The following is a 16,985-nucleotide window of genomic DNA, read 5'->3' as shown; positions in this document are numbered from 1 at the left end:
TCGCCTCATCTTTGTTTTTATATATAATTTTTCCCACGTGGAACGTTTTCTTCCATTATATATATATATATATATATATATATATATATATATATATATATATATATATATATATATATATATATATATATATATATATATAGAGGGAAACATTCCACGTGGGAAAAATATATCTAAAAGAAAGATGATGAAACTTACCAAACAAAAGCGCTGGCAGGTCGATAGAATTTTGTGTGTATGTTTGTGTTTGTTTGTGTGTCTATCGACCTGCCAGCACTTTTGTTTGGTAAGTTTCATCATCTTTCTTTTATTTTTATATATATATATATATATATATATATATATATATATATATATATATATATATGGGAAAAAAATATCTAAAAACAAGGATGATGTGACTTGCCGGGCGGGGGCGCTGGCACGTCGATGGACACACAAACATACACACGGAGTTCAGGCTTTCGCAGCGGACTGTTGCCTCATCGGGATAGAGGGAGGGACGAAAGGATGTGGGTTTTGGGGGAGAGGGTGGGGAGTCGTTCTGGTCCCGGGAGCGGAGGGACTTGCCTTAGGGGGAAAAAGGACGGGTATACACTGGCGCGCACACACACACATATCAATCCACACATTTGCAGACACAAGCAGACATATTTAAAGGTCTTTAAATATGTCTGCTTGTATCTGTGTATGTGTGGATTGATATGTGTGTGTGCGTGTGTGTGTGTGAGCGTATACCCGTCCTTTTTCCCCCTAAGGTAAGTCTTTCCGCTCCCGGGATTGGAATGACTCCTTACCCTCTCCCTTAAAACCCACATCCTTTCGTCTTTCCCTCTCCTTCCCTCTTTCCTGATGAGGCAACAGTTGGTTGCGAAAGCTTGAATTTTGTGTGTATGTTTGTGTTTGTTTGTGTGTCTATCGACCTGCCACCGCTTTTGTTCGGTAAGTCACCTCATCTTTGTTTTTATATATAATTTTTCCCACGTGGAATGTTTCCTTCCATTATATAGACACAATATTTCGGTGGACGAGATGGCTGCCATCTTCAGGGACCAGCTGGCTGCCATCTTCAGGTGAGTTAATGCTCGTGCACTGCCTCGCCAGAAACTGAATTCCAGCCACAACGGCAGAAGCCTTTTTACACCACGGACAGAGCGCATGTGTGTGAGATGAGATGATGGGCAGCACCTCCTGGCAGCAAGTAGACAAGCAGCGTGCCAGTGGGAGAAGACAGGAGAAATGATAAATCTTAACAGCACTAATTGGAAGAATCCACTGATCAAAAAGAAGACCGTTGTTGTTTAATGTTGGGCAAAATCAGATTCCATATCTTACTTAGAGGAAAGCCTTTATCCCTGTTAATAATATTACTTGATAATCTAATTTCAATGGATTCTTTAAGAACACATTCCCATTAGCGAGAAGCAGGAGCGATCAATTGTGTCTTGTCATACATCATCCTGAGTCCTTTGTTAAGGCAGTGTTAGGTTGGAACAACTGAGTGTGCTGATGATGTTCCACACACTGGTCCTGAAAAGTTCGAATAGTTTGACCAATATTCTTCTTTTCATGGTGACACGGAATTTCATAAACGCCGGGCTTCCTCAAGCTCAAATCATCTTTTAACTGAGCCAAGAAGGGCTCTAGTCTCTGCCACCAGCGTGAAAACACTTTTAATATCGTGATTTCTTAATATTCTTGAAATTTCAGATGATATACTTCCCACAAAGGGTAAATAAGCAACAGCTTCAGAAGTATCCTCTATTGGATCGCGTGATGGACCAAACTGACGAGCACGGCATATTTGTTGTTCCGTATATCCATTCTGTTTTAAAAACAATCTTCAAATGATCAAGTTCTTCTTTCAAATGTTCCTCGTCAGAAATTGCATAAGCTCTTTTCACCAGAGTCCACAAAACTCCACTACGTTGGTATGGTGTACGAATTTCAAGTGTTTTAAGAAAATAAGATATTAAAAGTGTTTTTACACCAGCGGCAGATACTAGAGCCCTTCTTGGCTCAGTTAAAAGATGATTTGAGCTTGAGGAAGCCCGGGGTTTATGAAATTCCGTGCCACTGTGGAAAGAAGTATATTGGTCAAACTATTCGAACTATTCAGGACCTGTGTGTGGAACATCATCGGCACACTCGGTTGTTCAGCCTGAGAAATTGGCAGTGGTGGAACACTGCCTTAACGAAGGACACAGGATGATGTGTGACAAGACACAATTGATAGCTCCTGCTTCTCGCTATTGGGAATGTGTTCTTCAAGAATCCATTGAAATTAGATTATCAAGTAATATTATTAACAGGGATAAAGGTTTTCCTCTAAGTAAGATATGAAATCTGATTTTGTTCGACATTAAACAACAATGGTCTTCTTTTTGATCAGTGGATTCTTCCAATTAGTGCTGTTGCGATTTATCATTTCTCCTGTCTTCTCCCACCAGCATGCTGCTTGTCTACTTGCTGCCAGGAGGCGTTGCCCATCATCTCACACATGCGCGGTGTTCTGACCGTGGTGTAAAAAGGCTTCTCTCGTTGTGGCTGGAATTCAGTTTCTGGCGAGGCAGTGCACGAGCATTAACTCACCTGAAGATGTCGTCGTCCAGACACAATATTTCAGCGAACCAGCTGGCCGCCATGATCTGACTGCAAACCCGTGAAGAATATCTGGATTGAGAGTAAATTGAAGACAGGCAAAAGCAACAAGAAGTAGCAAAAATGAGAACAGTGAGAAACTTAACATCAGAATTGATGATCCTGAAGTAGACGAATTTGAGAAATTCTTCTACCTTGGCAGCAAAATAATCAATGATGGATGGAGCAACGAGGACATCAAAAGCAGACTAGAACTGGCAAAAAGGACGTTCTTGACCAAGAGAAATCTACTAGTACCAAGCACAGACCGTAATTTGAGGAAGAAATTTCTGTGAGTGTTCCTTTGTAGCTCAGCATTGTATGGTAGTGAAACGTGGTCTGTGAGATACCAGAATAGAAGAGAATCAAAGTAATTGGTTTTACAGACTAATGTTGAGAATTAGGTGGACTGATAAGGTAAGGAATGAGAAGGGGCTGTACAGAATCGCAGAGGAAAGGAATATGTGGAAAACACTGACTAGGGGTTGGGACAGGATGATAGGACATACGTTAAGACATCAGGGAATGACTTCCATGGTACTAGAGGGATCTGTAGAAGGCAAAAGCTGTAGAGAAAGACAGAGATTGGAATACATCCAGCAAATAATCGAGGATATAGGTTGCAAGTGCTACTCTGAGATATTCGGGCTCATTCATGGTGGTACTGACAATATGTCCTCCCACGCACCAACTGTGAAATGAATTGGAAGAAGGAAAATAAAGGCTGGTACACTATGTACTTACTCCCTAATGTGTATGGTGGCTCACAGAATATAGATGTACTTGTAATGCATTGAAAAATATAGGGAATGGTCATGTCCAAGAGATGATGTCAAATGGTAGATGAAGAGGTTTTATTTATCCTTCCTCTGACATGGTGACGTGCCTTTTTGTTACTCTTAGCATTTGATTAATCTGTTCCTGCTCTGTAATTATTCATCTTGTGTTCTCTGGGGCACATTGTTCCTCCACTTCTTACCTATTGTGCTGGTGCTGTGTTTATGGCACTGGCGTCACTTTTGGGAGGACAGTGATTCAAAACTTGTCAAGCCATCCAGATTTAGTTTTTCTGTTGTTACCTTCAGTTGATTGAGAGGAATGCCAAGATGATTGCTTTGGAAAAATACTTGGGGAAAATTTTCACCGTCCTACTGAAGCTTGTGCACAGTATCTATCAAATTTGTGTTCAAAGTCGTTGAACCCTAAGTTACATGTATTGTCCTCCCTTCTTGCATTAGTGTGTGATCTTCTCTAGGAAACTTGTTATTAAGTGGGATAGGAAGATTTTGCAAGGCGAGTAATACATTACTGGAATTTGTCCCAGTGAAAAAGTGGGTGTCAAACTACCAAATGAATCCTTGATCATTTTTGGAACTATTTCCCGATGAGTTACTGCTTCTTCCATATCTGACAATGTCATGTTGAAGTGAAAAATGTTAGTTTACATTATGAATCAGAGCTCATGTTAACCTGTAGATTCCCCTATAACTGGCCAGGCAAGTCAGTTGAAAAGTGGAACAAGGCAAGGTCTTCTCATTTGCAGTAGAACCATGTCTATGGCATTCAGACCAACCTTTCAGTTGAAGTCAACCTTTACGATTTAAAGGATATTAGATTTTATAAGTTAAGCAATACAGTGCTTGCAGCAGTGCCTGAAAAAGTTTTAAAATAATTTTTGTTAGAGGAATAGACATGCATAAAGTGTTGATTTTTCCTGTGATTCACAGTTTCTCTTTAGACATTATGAATATCCAGAAAATTCATTTTTAAAGCTAGAAACTTACTTTTCACAAAACTCATTCTCATTTCACCACAGCCAAGATATATAATAAAAGAAAGAAAGAAGGCTCCTAGAGGAGGTTACCGACCAAACTTTTATCTTTCTAGATGCATCCTTAATTGCTGGAGATGGACAGCAACAGTTGGAGCTCACTTTACATAGTGTGAGAAACTGTAATACGGTAAATGAACAGCCTACCTGTGTCTCAAATAACTTCAGAGTTTTTGTTCATGATGGTATTTGAATTTCCAGGTTGTCGTGAATGGTTATGCATCATCTTTTCCTTTGGTCTCTCTTTGACTTCACGTTTACATTCACAAAGATCTCACTTGCATTACATCTGTGTTTGTCTCTGGGATGTGGCTTTCAGGAAGATACATGCGGCATGCTCGCATATGGCTGTTATTCTGATGCTGCCAACACCCATGGACAAATGTCATTCCATTTTAATTTATTTTGTCAGTTCGGATTATGTGGATGTACATCTTAAGAAGATACCCATGCATGGGAAGTAGGCACATTACTTTATTTTTATTCCTCTTTTGTGTGTTTAATATTGTTTGTTTTTTGAGGTTCTTGTACTCGAATTCTGATGGTGAAAGATTGACTTTCAAAACATGTAAATTCCAGTGTTTTTTACATGTAAATAGGTGTTTGAGCCAACATTTTAACATTGATTTTATTCGTGAAGACTGGATTCAGTTTACCTTCAGACCACTGTGATATAAGATTTTAGTCAATACAAAGAATTTATTATCCCTAATGAATTAATAAATGTACTAAAATGAGTTCCATATTATTTCAGGAAGTACGGTCGTGGAAAGAAGCTGGCAGTATTTGTTGTAAACCAAGTAGCCTTGGCCCAGCAGCAGACAGATTATGTTTCTCGTCACACAGAAATGAATGTGGGCTGTTACATAGGTATAATGAATGTGGATTTTTGGGATAAAGCTAAGTGGAATGAAGAATTCCAGAAGAATCAGGTTTGTATTTTTTTTTTAATACATTTGAGAATGAATTTTTGGTCTGCAGTGGAGTGTGAGCTGATTTGAAGTTTACTGGGACTGGGACTCAGACACTGGACCTTTGCCTTTTATGGGCAAGGGCTCTACTGTCTGGGCTATTCAAGCAAAACTCATGACCCACTCTCACAGCTTTACTTTCGTCATTACCTCATCTCGTAACTGCTAAACTGCTGCTGAATGAAAATTCAGTCTGGAAACAATCCCCCAGGCTGTTGCTAAACTATATCTCTACAGTATCCATTCTTTGCAGAGTGGCTCATGCTGTCAGATATGCAGGAGAACTTTTGTGAAGTTTGGAAGGTAGGAGATGAGTTTCTGGCAGAAATAAAGCTATGAGGGCTGGTCCTAAGTCATGCTTTGGTAGCTTTTGTCAGTAGAGCACTTTCTTCAAAAGGTGAAGGTCCCAGACTCTAGTCCTGGTTATGCACACTTTTTTTAATATATGGAACCAGCAAACAAATAAAATGAGAATTTGTATATGATTTTTATGAGTGTCTATACATTATCTGTTGTTAATCTGCAGATGGGTGGTTGGTTCCTACAGTTTTTGTATGAAAATTATATTTATGAAATAAAGGGTGATTATAATTAAAGTTGCAGTTTCTAAACACTATTAGAAAAAAGAACCACTGCTCTGAATAATATCAAATTTGAGTAGAATATTATTGAAAAAGGGGGGGATATTATGGAAATTGAAATATATTGAACAAAAATTTTACCACTAGATTGCACTGTAAGCGGCAGACTGTGTAAAGTAGGTTGTAGGGTACACAGCTGTTTCTCAGTCTGTGTCTGAGATGATCGGCTTGACTGTCTCAGTGCAGGATTGTGCACTGCTGGTAAAACTTTTTTACAAGAATGGTGATCGTGTGCCAGTAGCTCTGTAGAAGTTCCGCATACTCAAGGGTATGAAAAAGGGCATTGGTCTGATGTCTGCCAAGAATCTGGAAAAAATGATTACGAAATTCGTAAAAGAGAGATTTTTTTGAAGTGCAATGTCGCAGGGGGATGAAAAAAATTGACCTGATGTCAGTAGAAGGTGTGACCACAGCGTTGCAGGAGGAGTCGAATGGTGGGGTGCAAACATGCAGTGCACAGGGATTTGCCTGTGCCTTGGACATGCCTTTGAGTGTAATGCAGAAAATTCTAAAAACATCCTGCATTGCAATCTGTACATAGTTACTCATGTTCAGGAATTGCGTCATGCTGACCTGCCAGTAATACAAATGTTTGCTCTAGAATTTTTCCTCACATGGAAGTGGACAGTGAATGGTCATGGAATATTCTGTGGACATACGAAGCTGATTTTCACATCCACGGACATGCCAATACACAGAATTACAGAACATAGGCAATGGAAAATCGACTCACACATCAGTTGGTATCAGTACCATGTCATTCTACAAAGTGAACTCTGTAGTGCGGGTTGACAGCACCATTTATTTTTAGGGCTGTATTTTTTTGAGGATGGCACTGCCAATCCTGTTACTTGTACTGTCATTGGTAAATGCTATGAGTCTTTTCACACAATCATTCTAACCTTTCAGTGGCCTATATGTCTGGGTAAGATCATTTTTATGCAAGATGTGCTCTTCTGCTCTTTGCACAGACAGTGAAGCAGCTGCTGAAGAGAAATTTTGGAAATGATAGAATTATCAACTGTCATTTCCCTACAGCTTAGCTGTCCAAGTCACCTGACGTTAATTCATGTGATTTCTGGCTGTTGAGTTATCTGAAGGATGCTGTGTTCAGTGCTCAAATTACAAATATTGTCAACTGAAGGCACTCATTGCACAACACATTCTGAAAGAGACACTCTGATCTGTTATGGAACATTCTATTTCTTGATTTCAACTTGCAGCAGAAGACAGTGAACAGCATACTGAACGTGTCTTGTACCAGTTTCACGAAATTAAAAATTGATGTCATTGTTGTTTTTTGTGCTGGTTTTGCCCTCAGGACAATTAAAAACCAATTTTTCCCATCTGATTTACGACATTGTTGTCGTGGTGGATGGGCTTACCTAACTAACAGTGTCAGTTGTGTTAAGTGCCAAACTTGTACAGTCATGCACATTGTGCGGTATATATAAAAACAAAGATGCTGTAACTTACCAAACGAAAGCCTTGGTTTGTTGATCGAAACAATAAAAAACACACAAACACATACAAATTTCAAGCTTTCGCAACCCAAGGTTGCTTCATCAGGAAATAGGGAAGGAGAGAGAAAGATGAAAGGATGTGGGTTTTAAGGGAGAGGGTAAGGAATCATTCCAATCCCGGGAGTGGCAAGACTTACCTTAGGGGGAAAATAGGACAGGTATACACCTGGCGCACACACACACACACACACACACACATATCAATCCGCACATATACAGACACAGGCAGACATGTGTAAATGCAAAGAGGTTGGGCAGAGATGTCAGTCGAGGCGGAAGTACAGAGGCAAAGATGTTGTTGAATGACAGGTGAGGTATGAGTGGCGGCAACTTGAAATTAGTGGAGGTTGAGGCCTGGTGGGTAACGGGAAGAGAGAATATATTGAAGGGCAAGTTCTCATCTCTGGAGTTCTGATAGGTTGGTGTCAGTGGGAAGTATCCAGATAACCCGGATGGTGTAACACTATGCCAAGATGTGCTGCCTGTGCACCAAGGCATGTTTAGCCACAGGGTGATCCTCATTGCCGACAAACACTGTCTGCCTGTGTCCGTTCATGTGAATGGACAGTTTGTTGCCCCGCACGCCCAGGGCCTCGCTGCGATGGAGCACTTCCTTTCACACTGATCACCTGCTACCCTACATAAAACCTCTTTCCTCATTACCTTAGCTAGCTTCATCCTAACCCCAACTTCTTCACTTTTGAAGGCCAGACATACCAACAATTAAAGGGAACAGCCATGTGTAGCAGGATGGTCCCCTCGTACGCCAACCTATTTATGGGTCGCTTAGAGGAAACTTTCTTGGTTACCCAAGCCTGTCATAAGTGGGGCACTTTTGGGGTTCTCCTGTGGGAGGTTCTGGGTTTGAGGGGATGAGGAAGTGGCTCTAGCTATTTGTTTCTGTACCAGGTCAGGAGGGTAGTTGTGGGGTGCGAAAACTGTTTTCAGGTTATTGGTGTAATGGTTCAGGGATTCAGGAATGGAGCAGATTCGTTTGCCACGAAGACCTAACCTATAGGGAAGCAACCGTTTGATATAGAATGGGTGGTAGCTGTGAAAATGTGGAGGTACTGTTGCTTGTTGGTGGGTTTGATGTGGACGGATGTGTGAAGCTGGCCATTGGACAGATGGAGGTCAACGTCGAGGAAAGTGGCATGGGATTTAGAGTAGGACCAGGTGAATCTGATGGAACCAAAGGAGTTGAGGTTGGAGAGGAAATTCTGGAGCTGTTCTACACTGTGAGTCCAGATCATGAAGATGTCATCAATAAATCTGTACCAAACTTTGGGTTGGCAGGCTTGGGTAACCAAGAAGGCTTCCTCTAAGCGACCCATAAATAGGTTGGCGTACGAGGGGGCCATCCTGGTACACATGGCTGCTCCCTTTAGTTGTTGATATGTCTGGCCTTTAAAAGTGAAGAAGTTGTGGGTTAGGATGATGCTAGCTAAGGTAATGAGGAAAGAGGTTTTATGTAGGGTAGCAGGTGATCGGTGTGACAGGAAGTGCTCCACCGCAGCGAGGCCCTGGACGTGCGGAGCAACAAACTGTCCATTCTCTTAAACGGACACAGGCAGACAGTGTTTGTTGGTAATGAGGATCACCCTGTGGCTAAACATGCCTTGGGGCATGGCCAGCACATCTTGGCACAGTGTTACACCGTCCGGGTTATCTGGATACTTCCCACTGACACCAACCTATCAGAACTCTGGAGATGGGAAGTTGCCCTGCAATATATTCTCTCTTCCCGTTACCCACCAGGCCTCAGCCTCCACTAATTTCAAGTTGCCGCTGCTCGTACCTCACCTATCATTCAACAACATCTTTGCCTCTGTGCTTTCGCCTCGACTGACATCTCTGCCCAACCTCTTTGCCTTTACATATGTCTGCCTGTGTCTGTATATGTGTGGATGGCTATGTGTGTGTGTGTGTTTGTGTGTGCGCGAGTGTATACCTGTCCTTTTTTCCCCCTAAGGTAAGTCTTGCCGCTCCCGGGATTGGAATGACTCCTTACCCTCTCCCTTAAACCCACATCCTTTCATCTTTCTCTCTCCTTCCCTCTTTCCTGATGGAGCAAACTTGGGTTGCGAAAGCTTGAAATTTGTGTGTGCGTGTGTGTGTGTGTGTGTGTGTGTGTTTGTGTGTGTGTTTGTGTGTTTTTTATTGTCTCTATCAACAAACCAACACTTTCGTTTGGTAAGTTACAGCATCTTTGTTTTTATTTATATTATTCCCACGTGGAATGTTTCCCTCTATTATATTCATAACATTGTGCAGTATGTTGATTTAAAGTGCAGCTCACATCTTAGACATCGTATTGCATACATGTGTCATTTGTAGCTGAACCCATTTACATTAGGACACTTACAGTGCTATCTAGTGGGAAAATATTTGTCAACCCGCCCCACCCATTCTCTCCCCCTTGTAATCTTTCCACCTTTTTGATAATATTCTGTTCAAAATTGATTTCATTCTGAGCAGTTGTTCTTCTTTTACAATCTTTTGAAACTGGAACTTCCAGCCTTAATCAGAACTAAGTGGTTGTGAGATTATTTACAGTGACATTCCAACCAAAAGCAGTTTAAAATGTGAAATTTGATTACAATGATTGTGTGCAAATTATAGTAGAATGGACATGATGATAAGCGAAGGGGAATTAAAGTATGAATTAAAATGAGGAAGCTGAGGAAAATTGTTCAGTCCATGGAATATGGTGTTGGAAGGTCCCAGAATAAACAGTTAATTCATTATTTGTGTGACTGAGAATACACAATTTCAAAACTTTTCATTAAAATAATAATAATAATAATAATAATAATAATAGTAATAATAACCCGTGGAGGCCAGGGAAAAGACTAGGCCTCCAGTATGTTCTGCCAGTCGTAAAAGGCGACGAAAAGAACAAACCACTAATAGGGCTAACCCCCCTTTTAGTGTGATTAGTTGGTTCAGGACAGAACTAATGAAGCCTCGGACAAGCGCTGTCAGGGTCGGGGACGACGCTTGAACCCTATGCCCATCCACAATGGTAACGACACTGCTAGCCACATGGAAAATGATTTAAATCCGAATAGAGGTGTTTTGCAGGATATGCTTCCTGCAACCGCTCTAGAAGGAAAACAGAGACAGAGGATGAGATGGTCAGATGAAGTTAACCGACACCTCATGTTCTGTTAGTACCAAGCAACAAACTTAGGAACCAACACAACTGGATATAGATCACAAGTATACACAACATTTATTACCAGATACCCAGAATTAAAATTTTTAACAGAACGACGACTAGCTGATCAGACCCGTGTAATAATAAAAAATAACAGGATACCCCAGTCTGAATTCGAAAACATCAGACAACAAGTACAACAAATACTGGAACAAAATAACGTGCAATCAGAAGAAGAAGAAAATACAGTAATGGACTCAAAAACCCCAGAGCAAACAAACAAAGAACAACACGCATCAATTAAGCAATCAGAGGAAAATGAAATGTAAAGACAGCCACCAGAACAAGCACAAATAGAACACGAAGTGACACACATGTTAGATATAGAAGAAAAATTTCAGCTGACATATATTGAATACAAAGACGCAAATACAGACATTAGGCCATTCTTGCATAGACCACCAAATAACCCACAAGTCGAAACAACAATAACAACTATCAACACAATCATACACAACAAAATAAATGAAAATACAACAATGGAAAAGTTACAACTACTGGTTTATATAGGAGCACTCACTACACTAAATATACACACTAGGCAGAGATCAGAACCAAACAACACACAGAAGAAACCCACAAAACCAGCATGGCAACACAGGCTACAGATCAGAATAGAAAAACTGAGAAAAGACATCGGACAGCTAACACAATTTATAAGAAATGAAACATCAAACAAAAAACAAAAAAGGTTAGTTAAAATTTCACAACAAGAAGCGATAGAGCAATTAGATGAAAAGAAGCAGAAATTGCAAGCATTGGCCAAACGACTTAGAAGATGCAAAAAAAGTGAAAATAGAAGGAAACAAAACCAAACATTCAACACAAACCAAAAGAAATTTTACCAGACAATAGATAACACACATATTAAAATAGGCAATCCACCAAGCATAACAGACGTGGAACACTTCTGGAGCAACATACGGTCAAACCCGGTACAACATAACAGACATGCACGGTGGATACAAGTAGAAACATACACATACAAGATGGTACCACAAATGCCTGAAGTGATAATTTTGCAACATGAAGTCACCCGAGCAATTAATTCTACGCACAATAGGAAAGCCCCTGCAGAAGATAAAATGGCAAATTTCTGGCTAAAGAAGTTCACCTCAACACATTCACATCTAACTAAATTATTTAACAGTTACATTGCAGACCCATACACAGTCCCTGATACACTTGCACAAGGAATAACGTACCTGAAACGTAAAGATCAAGCAGACACAGCATACCCAACAAAATATCGCCCCATAACGTGCCTACCAACAATATACAAAATATTAACTTCAGCCATTACACAGAAATTAATGACACATAAACACAGAACAAAATTATAAATGAAGAACAAAAAGGCTGCTGCAAAGGAGCACGAGGCTGTAAAGAGCAACTGATAACAGATGCAGAGGTGACACATCAATCTAAAACTAAACGAAGGTCGCTACACTATGCATACATAGATTACCAAAAAGCTTTTGATAGTGTACCCCACTCATGTGTTGTTTAAAGCTTTCCTGGCATACTGATTGTTCCATAAAAACACGGCAGAACTGCCGAATATCAGATAGCGGTTATCAGCTGAACTCTGCTTGGAATCCTGTTATAGAGAAACTTTGTAGTCAACGTAGTTATCTGCATAGAGATAGAAATCGACCTGACACCGATACGCCAGGCTTTCGCAGTGGAGTGCGCGAGGCACAGCGCACGGAGCCGTTATGAACGTGCACGCTGAGCAGCGCATGCGCGATGTCACCTCAGAAGGCTTTAAATAGCGGAGCTCAGCCCTTACTCGCCAGTACTACTACAGTGGCATTCACTTGAAGATGGCCAGAAGACTCTGCGCCGAAATATCGTGGCAGGAAGTTACTGATATCCGGCAGTTCTCCCGTGTTTTTATGGAACTACCCCACTCATGGTTACTACGAATATTGGAAATATACAAAGTAGATCCTAAATTGATACAGTTCCTAAACGTAGTAATGAAAAATTGGAAAACCACACTTAATATCCAAACAAATTCAAATAATATCACATCACAGCCAATACAGATTAAGCATGGAATATACCAAGGAGACTCATTAAGTCCTTTCTGGTTCTGTCTTGCTCTGAACCCATTATCCAACATGCTAAATAATACAAATTATGGATATAATATTACTGGAACATACCAACACAAAATCACACATTTGCTATACATGGATGATCTAAAACTATTGGTAGCAACAAATCAACAACTCAACCAATTACTAAAGATAACAGAAGTATTCAGCAATGATATAAATATGGCTTTTGGAACAGACAAATGTAAGAAAAATAGCATAGTCAAGGGAAAACACACTAAACAAGAAGATTACATATTGGATAACCACAGCGACTGCATAGAAGCGATGGAAAAAACAGATGCCTATAAATATCTAGGATACAGACAAAAAATAGGAATAGATAATACAAATATTAAAGAAGAACTAAAAGAAAAATAGAGACAAAGACTAACAAAAATACTGAAAACAGAATTGACAGCAAGAAACAAGACAAAAGCTGTAAATACTTGTGCTATACCAATATTGACCTACTCATTTGGAGTATTGAAATGGAGTAACACAGACCTAGAAGCACTCAATACACTTACACGATCACAGTGCCACAAATATAGAATACATCACATACATTCAGCAACAGAAAGATTCACATTAAGCAGAAAGGAAAAGGAGGAAGGGGATTTATCGACATAAAAAACCTACATTATAGACTGGTAGACAATTTAAGAAAATTCTTTATAGAACGAGCAGAAACTAGCAAAATACACAAAGCAATCACTCATATAAGTATATCAGCTACACCATTGCAATTTCATAACCACTTCTACAACCCTTTAGATCACATAACGTCAACAGATACGAAGAAAGTAAATTGGAAAAAGAAAACACTACATGGCAAGCACCCGTATCATATAACACAGCCACACATCGATCAAGACGCATCCAACACATGGCTAAGAAAAGGCAATATACACAGTGAGACTGAAGGATTCATGATTGCAATACAGGATCAAACAATAAACACCAGATATTACAGCAAGCATATTATTAAAAATCCCAATACCACAACAGATAAATGCAGACTTTGCAAACAACAAATAGAAACAGTAGATCACATCACAAGCGGATGTACAATACTAGCAAATACAGAATACACCAGAAGACATGACAATGTAGCAAAAATAATACATCGACATCTTGCCATACAACATAAACTAATAAAACAACACGTTCCCACATACAAGTATGCACCACAAAATGTACTGGAGAATGATGAATACAAATTATACTGGAACAGAACCATTATAACAGATAAAACAACCCCACATAACAAACCTGACATCATACTCACCATTAAAAAGAAGAAATTAACACAACTAATCGAAATATCCATACCCAATACGACAAATATACAGAAGAAAACAGGAGAAAAAATTGAAAAATACGTCCAACTGGCTGAGGAAGTCAAAGACATGTGACATCAGGATAAAGTTGACATTACACCAATTACACTATCAACTACAGGAGTCATACCACACAATATCTACCAGTACATCAAGGCAATACAGCTAAATCCAAATGTGTGTATACAACTGCAGAAATCTGTAATTATTGATACATGTTAAATTACCCGAAAGTTCCTAAATGCAATGTAACATATACCGTACAGTTAAAAGGAAGTCACACTTGATCAAGGTCCACATCACTTTCAGTTTTTAACCAGACATAACGTCTGAGAAAGGAAAGAAATAATAATAATAAAAACATAGCACCAGAATGATACCAACCAGTGGTTTTTACTGGATGAAACTTGGGTTTATTCACAGTATACTATGAATTTATGTTGTCAGACTGCACAATGAGTACTGTTAAACAAAAATGTCTAGTCAGGGTTTGATTGTGCATTAGCATCCTGCAGTATGTGATGTGCTCCGCTTGTAAGAATATTGGAGAATAGTCACTGGTGTTCATGGTCACGAGACATTGAGGAAATCTTGAATTTAAATCAGAAACCAGTATATGGTCCCACTGTTGGGAACATAAAAATGTTAGTTCCTCCCCCCGACCCCCCACCCCTCCCTGCCCCCATATAGCATACAATGAGAAGTTCTTTCACTACTTTTGGTTCACAAATCATGTTGGCACTGTGATGTAGATTGTGTGGTTGGTGTTTGTGGCCCTGAGCTTAAAGCTTGTTAGCTTCCAAACAAGTGCCTCACTGTATTAGTAAGCTTAACACATTTCAAGCTTTTCCTTTCAAATTTTTATGGTTATGATGCAAAATAATTTTACATTATAAGTCTGCCAATAAAAGCAAAGCATTGAGAACTTCATTTCAGATTAAGGTGACTGGCTGGACACTAGTATAAAAACAAGGAAAAGAGTTAGCTATTGTGAAATATTATAAAAGACTCCATATGCATATCTGCTCATGCTTTGCCTATGTTGAGGGCAACACCATTAAAAGTGTGAGGGAGGAGGAAAAAGTGAATAAACATTCAAGAACAATTCACGGGTGTTAATTACCATTTGCTTTTAACTGTATGGACATTTATATGGGAGGGAATGGAAGAAAACATGAGAGAATGAGCATCAAAGCACACCAACCCTACAAATGCTATGTTATTGTTATTTTGATGCACAAGTTATCAGCACGTAGCTCTCATTCTGTAGAACACTTGGCATGAGAGAGAGTATTATTTGGTATGATGTGTGTGCTGTTGGTGACACAAGTGAAGCAGTATAGACATTGAAAAATTTAAAGTTTATGAATTTTTGTGCAAGCATGATGGATGCACACTTCTTATTGAATTGCATCTACAGCCTTCCTTAATCATGTAGAGAAGTTTTGTTGGATCATCACAAGAACTGAGGAGTTAATTTCAAAAGTAACACTACTTAGTGATGGAGCAGTTGTTGCCTGAAGCAAAGCAGTGTTTACATTTACATTTTTTAACAACTGGAGATAGTTATATAGGTATTTCTTCTGTGTTTCAATAGCTGCTAAAATTAAGATGTTCCCGTATGTCTGCAGTGCCATATGCGAAGCACTCTAGGATTTTATTAAAGTCCTTCTAAGGAAGATAATGTCTATAAAGTACGATTAATGTACGGTAATAATAGGCATATGTCATGCAAGCCACTTGATAAAATCTGCTACACACTTATAGTTTGTTGTACGGCAGGTAGCATGATCAAGAGAACAGTGTTTTCTTATCTATTTGGCTATTACATTAAAAGCTTCTATAACAACACGAATACATCTATAAGCCACAAGAATGGCTGCATAAATATGTCTTTACTATCATGGACCCACCTGATGGAACAATTAATGCTAATGAATTTCATCATTTTTCTCAGAGCTCCCAGTTGGATGTTTGAGCGCTTCAGGAATTTCCTATCAAATGCATTTAATTTTGTTCAGCATTTTCTGCAGTGGATTTCTTGACTCCCTCAGGCACCTATAATATCTATGTTCTATTATTAGAAACATTTACATACTCCTGAAATGTTCAACAACAAAATTGGATCAGCAGACTGAAAGTGAATGCTTTCAACTATTTTCACACTGAGGTGAGTGCCGAAGTAGAGATCATGTGAACTTAAGTTTCATGGTTCACTTAAAAACCAATAACCAGTGATGTCTGAGAAAACAAATGCAAATGTGATCCAAACAGCCAAATGCTGTTCACTCGTACTCACCTACCATTTACAGCAGTGTTTGTTTGACCCATGCAGAACAGAGTGGTACAGTGAAAGGTTTATTTTATCATTGTTTAATTAAACAGTTATTTAGCTCTTATAACATTAGTTTATTTTATCATTGTCTAATTAAACCATAATGTTAATTTATTTTAATCTTGTTTAATTAAACTACTATTAAACTGTAATTTTGCTCATACGTATTTACATTGGTAACAAAGACGGCTATTCTTTGCATGTGTACAAAGTGTGCAGTGCCCCCACTTGTGTTATGAAAAATGGCATGTCTGCTCGAGATTTAAAGGAGGACCTACAGTTTAACATGGACTCTGAACCACACTGCAACTTGGCACTTTTTACATTAATAAATTAATGGCAGGGACAAAAGGAAGGACAATTGAAAAGAAGTAGTCCT

The 16,985-nt window shown here is 39.2% G+C and overlaps 1 protein-coding gene across 7 annotated transcripts in view; it reads left to right on the top strand.

Moving 5' to 3' along the window:
- The window catches only part of LOC124795481 (endoribonuclease Dicer-like), a 428,130-nt gene that overhangs the window by 71,602 nt on the left and 339,543 nt on the right, over positions 1–16,985 (top strand). For all 7 annotated transcript variants that reach the window (XM_047259520.1, XM_047259523.1, XM_047259524.1 and 4 more), the window contains exon 3: positions 5,226–5,403. In XM_047259520.1, coding sequence (XP_047115476.1) covers positions 5,226–5,403 — 178 coding nt within the window. The remainder of the gene's footprint in view (positions 1–5,225; positions 5,404–16,985) is intronic.

This window comes from Schistocerca piceifrons, chromosome 4, assembly GCF_021461385.2.
Source record: "Schistocerca piceifrons isolate TAMUIC-IGC-003096 chromosome 4, iqSchPice1.1, whole genome shotgun sequence".
Taxonomy (NCBI): Eukaryota; Metazoa; Arthropoda; class Insecta; order Orthoptera; family Acrididae; genus Schistocerca; species Schistocerca piceifrons.
The sequence above is the reverse complement of the archived record's forward strand: the minus strand, read 5'-3'. Positions and strand labels throughout refer to the sequence as shown.